The sequence below is a fragment of the Acyrthosiphon pisum genome, chromosome A1 (genome assembly GCF_005508785.2).
Source record: "Acyrthosiphon pisum isolate AL4f chromosome A1, pea_aphid_22Mar2018_4r6ur, whole genome shotgun sequence".
Lineage (NCBI taxonomy): Eukaryota > Metazoa > Arthropoda > Insecta > Hemiptera > Aphididae > Acyrthosiphon > Acyrthosiphon pisum.
Genome location: NC_042494.1, coordinates 68,757,494 through 68,769,168, shown reverse-complemented (window position 1 = coordinate 68,769,168; position 11,675 = coordinate 68,757,494). Strand labels below are relative to the sequence as shown.

At 27.2% G+C, this 11,675-nt stretch overlaps 1 protein-coding gene across 1 annotated transcript; it reads left to right on the top strand.

Annotated features, from left to right (window-relative positions):
- The first annotated feature begins 1,088 nt into the window (after positions 1–1,088).
- Positions 1,089–2,467, top strand: LOC103310026 (major royal jelly protein 1-like). Its single transcript, XM_008187022.3, has one exon. It carries the CDS (start codon positions 1,155–1,157, stop codon positions 2,331–2,333), a length of 1,179 nt encoding a protein of 392 aa, XP_008185244.1. The 5' UTR covers positions 1,089–1,154; the 3' UTR covers positions 2,334–2,467.
- Positions 2,468–11,675: the final 9,208 nt, after the last annotated feature.

Here is an 11,675-nt window from a genome sequence, read left to right as displayed (position 1 = left end):
GTTCAAGTTAATTTATACAGTTAGCAAAGCATACAGTTGGGACATCGGTTGTTAGGTATAGTATAATTGACGTATCCGTCTCATAAGCACCACGCATATAATAAAAATATTGTACTTTAAGCATTTCACGTTTATTTTGGTTAGCTTTAATGTAAGAGTGAATCGATCTGTTCTCAAATTAAAAGGTATTACCTATTTTTTCAATTTTAAAGCTAATCATAAAAAGTATATATTTTTTTAAAATTAAATTAATATTTTTTTTATAATTTACAAACATTTAATTTCACATGTATTGAAAAAAATCATTTTATAAAACAGAGATAATTTTGTTAACTTTAAATTGTATATTAATATGTTGATGTACTGCGCAATATTAAAACTAATGAAATTAATTGTGAACAGCTAAACGTAATTTTGCTATGTTAGGCTGACAAGTGAGTGTGTAACAATGTTCATGAGATTCAATTTAAAATAATAAGTATTTTGTTTAATTTTTTATCATTTAAAAATTGAGATTTTTGTAGAATTGTTTTTGAGAGTTGATTTATTTTATTTTTAATGTTATAATAATTAGTAAGTAATAATATAAGGAAAGAAAAATGTATTTCTGAAATATTTGAATTTAATAAATAAATTGTTGTAGATCATTATATTATTAGGTAGCGCTTGTCATTATAATTTTAAGATATAGCTTATAAGATATATTTGGAAATTTGGAAATATTTTCGATTATTCTGTACTTACTTACTGAAAATTAATATAGTATTTTATTTTTAAAATTATTATTATTATTATATTTATTTTTAATTTAAAATGATTACTGTACAAGTGGTCTACGTCCAATGTCCATTTATGATGGTAAAATCACTGTAGTATTATTGTGAAAATACTCGTGAATCTACTGACAATAGACATTTTTTCAACACGCCACTCGAAAATGTGGCATTGAATTACTTGGCCATTATTTGAAGTAATTGTGTTTTTCATTTTTAAAACTAAATATGCAGATTACTGTTAAATATATTATACGAGAATATTAAATAATATAAATGAATGTAATTACAACAGTTTGTTAAAATTTCTGACGCTTGTATACATATTTGGTTAGCTAGGTAATATAAGTTCTTCAGTCGTGCGATCACTTTTGAACCAAAATGATAACATATCTAGTGATCAATATTTATTTAAGTGTTTGTTTATGTGAGCTAAACGTGGTGTACCAGTGGGACAAAATAGATTTGTCAAATCATGAAAATCGCCAGGATACGGAACATTCCTATATTCCAGAAAACAATCTTGTGCACAGAATGAAAATTTGGAACAACACGTTGTACATGGCCATACCCAGGTTTAAGCCAGGGGTACCGGCGACATTGTGCAAAAGTTACAGAGGTACTATACAACCATTTCCGACGATAAATATTCAGATTGTAGGAAACTGCATTGGGATGCAAAACGTCAAGGACATCGAAATCGATCATTTAGGTCAATTGTGGGTGTTGGACGTGGGAATGGTTTACGATCTAGAAAAACCTAATTACACTTGCGATCCAAAATTGCTTATACTGGACATCGGTACGGGCAGAATAATACGATCGGCGGTGATACCGAGCGGTATGTATACAATCCAAAGCATACTCAGTGGTATTTCGATTGACTTGAAATCACTCACCGCTGTAATAGCTGATATAGGTCCAAATTCTGGGTTTATTGTTTATAACTATGATCTAGGATATTTTCAAAAATTTCACTGTAAAATATTGTCCAGCGTTAAGGACTACAACGAAGCAATTTTAACAATATCTCCGATCGATAATATGTTATATTTCACCACCATAGAAATGGACAGTCTATTCACTATTCCGTTGAGCGTATTCGATGCGCCGTTCGTCAATGACATAAGTCATTACGTTAACAACCATGGACTGAAAACAGACGTATCGACTGCTATGATCATGGATACGACCGGGAACCTGTATCTAGGCATGACTAGGAAAGTAATCGCCTGGAACACATTAAAAAACAATTTCGACGTCAAAGATTTGTACATACAAGAAGTGAGACTCGATTGGATTTCAAGTTTTGCGTTTGATTCAAACGGATATTTGTGGATCATTTCTTCAGCGTTCAGTGATTTCTTAGATGGATCGAGTTCGAAAAGGATGAATATTAGAATATTTAAAAGGTTTTGTGGTACAACAGCCTTCGCACTTCAAAATGTACAAATGTCTGTAAACGACACTCTCCCCATTAACCATAATTCTGTCGATATCAAAACTGCTTCTTCTATTTGTATTTTAACTTTAATTATATTATTGCAAATTTTATTGTAAAAATGTAAAGCACCAAAAACAGATTTATAAATATAACAACTATATAGGATAATCATAAGTACGAGTTGTAAAGTGTTATAATTTGTTAAAGTGGCATTATTATCGACTGTTAAATAAATGTATAATAATTTCAATTCATAATTGTGTAATGTTACATCCCACCATTATTAAATAGGTAGGCACTGATCTAATTAATTAGATTGGTAGATAATATTATAACATACAGCCAATTTAAGAAGCGCATAACTAGACACGACAATTTTATTTTTCTTAAAACTAGAATTCATATTATCTACAAAATATTATATAGGTAACTAATAAAATCACATATACGAGTCGTTTACTAGGGCTGAGCCATATAATAGGTATACACGATCCTAATCCCAATTGCCGAATCCTGATTGAATAAATAATAGAATAAGTACCTGCAAAAAAGTAAAAACTGTGTAATATTTTAATTTACGCGTTTTTCACTTAAACTGGACAATTAAATTGTGTATTGACTTTTTAGCTCCGTGGTAGGTACTATTACTGTAGGTAATACGTGAACACGTGAGTATGATGATATAATATGTATACCTACCTAAAGGTAGACTAGGTAAACAGACATTGATTGAATAATATACATAGGTACCCATACGGCTATGCCTACATAATATTATTATTCAATCAATGACCTAGTGATTATAAGTTGTTATAACATAATATAACATAAATACTAAATAGATGCCATTGGTGGATTTATATAAGTACCTACTACCTATATATTCTTTTATTTATATTACAATTTTATGAGTGTGGGTGCCGGTTTTTCCAATATTCCGAAATTCCGAAATTCTATCAAATTTGAAGATTACATTTCATATATTAGTTGTTACCTACCTTAATTATAAAACTTTTCTACTAATCTACTGCTAGATATCTATTCAGGTGAAGGGGGGTTGATACGGTGTATTATAACAATAAAAATTACTTCAAAGGAAAAAGTCACTTCATCAATATGTAGAATTTTTTTATCTGAAAGATGACCTCATTTTTTTGGTCAGATGAGGGCCGAATTTTCATTTTAATTTAAATATAACTAGAAAAATACATTTAATAAATAACAAATATAGTGCATTATTAAAATATAAATATTTTAAGTAATAATTATAATTTTAATTAATCGGGCTTTGATCTGACCGGCAAACTGTTCTCTTCTTTAAAATAAAAAAAAAAATGAAAGATCAGGGCGTGAGAGTAGTTCTTGTAAGGCATGTTTTTGTATTATAAACTCATCAGTTCCGACGCCCTTAAATAAATTGAACACAAAATAATTCAATCAAATAATTAATACTATGTTTATGATATCGAACTCTAGTTATAGTTATGATAATAATTATACATGGAAAATAAAATTAATCGAGTAAAAACATGTAAGTTTGTAAAGGGGCCCAATCATTAGACAGACCTACACTAAGTTAAATGTTCATCTATTTCTCAACCTTTATTTTAATGAATACACCCTAATTTAGACCTATTATATACCAATTTTAAATAATTCATATATAATTATTATAATCTATATGTATAACTGTTTACATGACGTAATCGTAATATATAATAGTATGAAAACATTTTTATAAAAAAAATAAGTTAGGTATGTAGTTAGGTATACGCATACCGTATGTATGACATTTATTTTATATGATGGAAACTTGAATATATTGAACCATATTTATAAATATATAATACATGGCCTATTATATTTTGGGCACCATATTCTGTGATAAATATAATATAATATAATATCATTTAAAATGAATATACTCAATAAGTGCATTACTCTTAACAGAAATTGTTGATTTATTTGGCATACAAAAATGTATTTCTACATAAAATACATAGAATACATTCACATTGTAAACATAGTAATTTTGTAACTAAGTTGACTTTATTCAATCAATAAATGTTTAATACTATGTACCTACTAAGTATTTCTAACGTTTATGACTTTATTTTTTCACATGATTTAAACTTTAAAGTCAATACTCATTACAAAACATTAAAATAGCACAGTAAACTTATAACTAATTTATTTAAATGACTAAAAATATAATCTAAGTAATTATCATTGCATAATGCATTCATAGCCATATAAGTTATTTATATAAAGTTCTGTAGTACCTACCTAGAAATATGTTTAAAGTAATTTATTTATAATCATAGTATAAATTAACTAAATTGTTGTACAATTATTTATCCATGTTTTTTATATAATTGATTAAAACTGATAAAATTGAGTAGGAATCACGCATTGTCTGTAATAAAAAAATAAAAATAAAAATTATTGATAAGTTTTTGAAAAATCATTGTAATTTTGAATGGATCATAAAACTTGATAATAATTAATAATAGAAATAATATTTAATACTTAATATAATATTATATTGTTGTCAATACTAAAAATGTGTACATTTTTTTGTAATACAACTTCAAAATTTAATCCAAAGTCTCTCATTAGATCTTTTTATAAAAATTTAAAAAATAAAAAAATAAATGATCGTTAAATTTTTTTTGTAAGCATATGAAGTTAAAATATTACAAATTTTCCGAAAAGAATATTATGTTGTGTTTAAAAAATGCTGTCGTAGAAACTTCAAACATTCTACCAATAAATTATAATACAACATTCTGATACACAATGCAAATCTAGAAAGTATGTTTATTATATTATTATGTATGTTATACATATTAATAGGCGCATTAAATATTTTAAACCCTTTAAATATTAAATAATATAAGTACAAAACATAAAATACATAATATTTAATAATATCATACATATTACATACATTTTACTACAATATTATATGGTATCATTAAAATAGCAATTAGGTATATTAGTATTCACCTTGAAAAACATTTCCAAGTTAACAATTCTTGTTATGGTAAATTTTAACTCTTTGTAGTTAGCATTAGTTATATTCATTGTTAACAATATCAATTTTTTACACTTCATATCCATATCCATATCCGGTCCAATTATTGCTGTACAATGCAAATATTATTGAATCTTTCTTTGATAAAAAAAAAAGTAAACATTTTAAAAAGTATTCATTAAATACATTTAAATTTGTAATTATATAATTTGTTGAATGTTATTTTTTCTATGGTACCAGTTAATACATAGTTATAACTTATGCTCAAGCTCAACTAATATACTTTGTGAATGAAAATTATAATATATCATATTTCTATTGTTTGAATATCATATGGGTACAACTCAGTACAAGCTCAATATTATTAATATAAAATTATATTGTTGGTGTTTTTTAAATCGTCATAAAAAATTGAACTATGCAATTAAAATCTCAACTCTATTAGTTTGAAAATTAATATTGTATTTAATACTATAACAAAGCACAAGACCAACAATGTACATGCCAAGTCAACAAATATAATAAAGTACTATACAAGTAATAGATTCCAAAATAAATTTGTAGGAATTACACAACATATTTTGACTGTAAATATTCTCGAGATTTTAAATCTTTCATCGTTGGAAAAACTCTGAAATCATTTTACACCAGAAAAGTTATCAGTTTATGTATTTGTTCACATATTGTGTAAAGCAAAGAAGTTCTCCTATATTATATTTTTACCATTATGAAACAAAACCAAATTATGATGAATGCTATTAATAAAACAACATTTGTAACAACAAAACTCGTTCAAATATTGTTAAAAATGCATCGTATTTCCTGAAAAATAAAAATGATAATAGCATCAAAATATGCATTCATCTCCAGATTTAATTTTTTTTTCAATCAATTTTTTTTCATTATAATAATTAATTTGTTTCATTTAAAGAATTTTAATTCGTAACAGGTTAAAGGTAAATTTAAAATAGCAGTGTTCAGTCATTTGTTGTCCAAGGATAAACATTTAGAAACGGGAGTGCTCCTCCCTATAAACATTATATGTTGGATTTTGAGGGGAAAACTCTTATATATCAAAATATGCATTCATCTCTAGATTCGATATTTTTGCAATCAATTATTTTGTCTTTAGAATAAATTTGTGTGAATAACAGAATATTTGTCTTTAACAGGTTAAGGGTAAATTTGAAATACAGTAGGGCTGTGGGGTTCGGGAGTTATGTTAGATGCCCTTCACCACATGAAACAATCATTGTTTAAATGATTTTCCTACAAGTGTGGATTAGATAAAATGTGTGAACCCCCGCAGGTTCTACTATAGTAAATATGTTTAAACGCTTACTTCATAACTGCTTGATGATCCATTGTAATTGTTTTTAATTCATCATATATTAAGTCGTGTTCGTTAGGAGACTTTTTATTTTCATCTTGGCAATCTATACAGAGAATTATTGAGTCCATATTACAATAATAAATTAATATATGTCAATCAGTATAACGGTCTGAGTGAAGTACACAATTTATGACACTTAAACAATTATTTAGAAATATACCATCGGTCTTTAAATACAGCAATTTGATTATTTTATGTGTAATTGAAGATAAAGATTTAATGATTTTGGATATCCAAACTTGTAAAATAAAAACTTCACATAAATTTTATATTGTCGTATAAGCTTGATACTTAAAATTGTCATCTAACGTTCAAATAAATTTATAATTCGGAATGATTTTCAAACAATTATTTTGTGTTATTTAAAAACAATTGAAATGTTTGATTTTATTTTTTCTATAAATGTCAATTTTGTTTCCGAATAAAAATCTTTAACGTTCTACTCAAGATTTATTTGTTTAAGTAGTTTTCACCAAAATTGTTATTAGAAAATATGATGCAAACATAAAAACCTAACCAAATCGAATCTAGTTTTAACTTTTATGTACCTATTTTGAATTTTCTAATATAATTGGAAAGAAATAAATATCGAAGAAATATTAATATTCTGATTGTATCCATTCAGAATTGGTTTTTATTGACAATGGTTTATCATTAAATTAAAATATAACACAGATTATAGGTATTATAACAGCGTCCTACGAAATCACGAAGGTTCACTCGATACTTATTATATTGCAGTTATTTGTAATATGATTTTTTCAAATTTTTAATATACCTATAGACAATATTTTTATGTACAAATCTTTTTTTGTTTAATTACTCCCACCCTTTTGCGTAATCAATTTTTCTCTGATAATTTCTCAAAAAACATTGACGTATTGTAAAGTAGTGCAAAAAATTTTAAAAATTTTAAAATACATTCACTATAAATTCTAATAGAGGGGTGAACATTCTTGGTGAATCACTCTGTCAACCGATTTTTATGTAATAATATTATTTTTACTTAATTAACGAAATAATTTTATTTTAACGAATATAAAGATTAGTATACCTACATATAAATGTATTAGCATTGTGTGTATAATTCTAATTATAAACAATTCAATCTTTTATAAATAATGTAAGCCATTAACAAAGTAGTTGTGGCCAATATTAAAATGTACAATTTATGCATACCTCAAAAGCCGTACTCACCAACTAAGGGAATATCGTCTTGCCCAACTGATTCGAAGGCGGTGCAACCATTTGCATCTGACAGTGTATAGCTAAACAAAGTGTCACCATAAGAAAATCAAATACGAATAATGCTATTGTAATGAAAACTATGAACAAAGCCTCTCCAATGTAAAACATATTGTAGTGTATTATTGTACGTTTCGTCCGATACAAATAAATACAAATTTATTACGTTATAACGGTAATTGCTGACTGAACCGTCGCGATTTTTGACCTGTAATATATCGTTCGACACCGCCAGGGAACTAACAAAGTAAATTATCACTGACGTTATAATATACGTAACTGTCAATATAGTAGTTAGTTATAGTCGGATGCTATGCAATGTAAAACAGTAGCACGTGATCGACAAACAGTTCCACATGTCATTCGAGTAGTGGACAATGACCCACATCGAGTAGCACATGTACAACGGAATGATACCTTTCCAATAATAATCTACACATAAAGGCATATTATTCGGCCAATAGTATACACCGCTTATAGTCATTATCACCCCAACTACACACATAAAGAGCGTAGTGGATAACAAAAAAATGTGGTAGACGTTTAATCCACGACATCGTACTATGGTTTGAGGATCCAACATTTGGTATAATCCTGTACATTCTGCCAATACCATGTTTGACACATGGTTCTGATCGTCCCGAATATCCATCATATAAATCACTATTTAACTAGGTATATACTATATAGTATAATAAAAAAATAATAAAACTACTAATGATACATAACGTTTGGTCGTTTCACAGTATTGAGTTCTCTCCACTCGCGAGTTCGGTGAATGTAATACTGTCCACTTCACTGTTCATTTGAGTTATCTACGGGTATAGGAGCTCGTCGACTTATGTTATAGTATGCTTGTTGTGTAAGGTTTAAAAATTGTATTGTCACGAAATTATTTAAATATCAACTATTTATTTGTCATTCGACTGTGGTTTATCAGTATTTCCTATATTATTTCACATTCAAATCCATTAAATTATTCAGCTGCTATATTAATAATTATATATTTTAGCTTTTGCGTGGGCTGTGTATTATTATAACGACTTAGGGATGTTGAATTTTAGACGAATTTGTATATTATATAGTATCAAATAATTTATTAAACTTTTATAAATAAATATAACCAGGATTTTCATGGAAGAAAAGTAGGTTGACCTAACTGTCGTAATATTTTATTTATATAAGCCAATAATAATAGGTTTAGACTTGAGAAAAAAAATATATCAGAAAAAACATCGGCGACAAATTTGAATATATTTGTACTGTTTTAATAATGAACTTAGAATATACTTACTGCGGGTCTATTGCAAAAAGAATTGGCTCGCGTGTCCGGAATAGAATAATACTTCACGTGCATTTAAATATCTAAAAATTGAAAACAACATAATAGCTAGACTGTAATATGATGACTGCATATTATTTTACAAATGATATTTTTTTTAAATATTTTTATTCATTAAAGCTACTATTGATTTTATACGTGGTTTTTTTTTTGAGATCGGAAATCAAGTAGGGAACCATCCCTGAAGTATCAACTTGAAAGAAATAATTTTTTGATATTCTCAACACTTTCTTGTAAACTAAATATACCGAAACCGTGAAGATTGCTTAATAAAATGTAAACTAATGTAATTTTTAATAAATTTATACACAATTTGTTTGTATATAGCCACTCCTTAAACATTTGTTGATAGCAATGGATAACTATTGACTTAAATTAATATATTTAATATTTATTTTTTTTAAATATATTTCAACACACCATTAACTAGTAACGAGTTCAATAATGCAAGAAAAGTCCCTATATATTTTGTCATACTAAGTATTTGCCAATTGTCATGCATAAACATTATTACTTTAATAATTGATTTTATCTATAACGCATAAAACTTTAATATGTCTCATAAAACTTTATTTTACTAGCTATTAAAATTAATACAATGCAATAATTTATAGATTAACATAAGTTTACATTTTGATAAGACTTGGTCTACTGTTTAGACGTTTAGTACACAAAAGCTTGTCATAATATTATATTATGTCAAATACGAGTTCTATTATTTTATTATCAATGCCAAAAACAACTATAAAACTAGGTATACTGATACCGAATTATAAAACAATTATTATTATTAATTTATATTAAACTTATATTTATATATCGCCAACTTTTTGATTTATATTTGGAAAAAATTAGTTTAACCTACCGTTGGTACTACTAAAATTTGTAGACTAACACTTCTAACAACTCCGTCACCATTCAGGTTTGTTTTTTTATGTAAAACATTATCTGTCGATGGCTCGATGATTATAAAAATTGTACATGCCTTGCGATTTGGACATAAGGCTGTTGCATGCATTCCGACAGATTCATCCTAAGAGATGTCATGCAACGCTTCTAAAATTCTAACCATTCGCGGATTCTAGGGTGGTTATTGGGATCATGGCCCTCTTCTTTTGTAAACATCAAGATTAAGTCCTACGTGTTTATTTAAAAACTAATATAATATGCGTAAATCGCGTTTTTAATTTTTTTCACGTTAAAAACGTTATATTATATATTATAATGTATATTAAGGTGTATGTACGCATGGCAGTGAATGTTGACAGTCACTGGGGATTGTTTACATTTTCCGATAATTTTGACGAACGTTGTAATTTTTTTCAAATACCTTCCAATGCGGATATTTACCAGAGCTCGTTGTCATGCACAATAGTTGTTTAGTGAATGTTAATATGCCTGCCAAAATATAAAATCAAATGGATAGGAAATAAATATAATATGAATTTTGTATGTTCCCGTTTTATATTTTGTTGCATTTTAAAAATACGTCTACAAATCAACAGTCCTTCGTTGTTATAATAATACATACATGCAAAAGGTAAGTATATAATTATTAAAGTTGCAACTGCATAATTTAATGGTTTTAAACATGACATACTATAGTTAAATACTGAGAATCCACGGTTAAATTACAAAGGAATAGTTGATATTAAAATAATGACGTGACCATGAATATTTTAAACCGTTAACAAATAACGAACATATACAAGTCGACGAGCTTTATAGCCGCGTACAACACAAATGAACAGTGAAGTAGACAGAATGGTACGCACTAAGCTCGCGAGTGGAGAGAATTCTATAAAAATACACGACCAACAATTATATAATATCATAAATAATTTTATTATTTTTTATTAAACTTTATAGTATAATAGTAATTTTTATGGATATTCTGAACGAGTAGAACCATGTTTTCAACACAATATTGGCAAAACTTACAGGTTTATATCAAATATTCGATCCCGGAAACATACAGTTCCGAGGTCAGAACATTCCAAAAAGGTGATTAGGTACAACATTTGAGGAATGTTTTCATTGTATAGTGTATTAATAGGTATGTATTGTATACACAATTCATATTCTTACATTTAAATATAGGTAATCGTCATGTCCAGGATGTCAACTAACTTGTTTACTACACATTACACCATAAAAAACAATAAAATGTCAAAAAAGGTGTATTTGTATACAGAGTGATTCACCAAGCATGACAACCCTCATTTTATCATTTAATAATCCATAATATGGATTTAGGACAATCGGTCCCCGGACAATTGGTCCCCGACTTGAAAGTTGAATACAAAATATTTTTTTAGCATAAAGCGTTCTTATTAACGGATACAATATTTTTTTCTCTATCAGAAAATGGAAATATAAACAACCAGTGAAAATTTCATGTATCTACAGTCATTCGTTTTAAAGTTACACCAAAAACCAAA

What these genes read in the sequence shown, in the direction of transcription:
- LOC103310026 (XM_008187022.3), top strand. Translation starts at nt 1,155, where the DNA reads ATGATAACATATCTAGTGATCAATATTTATTTAAGTGTTTGTTTATGT.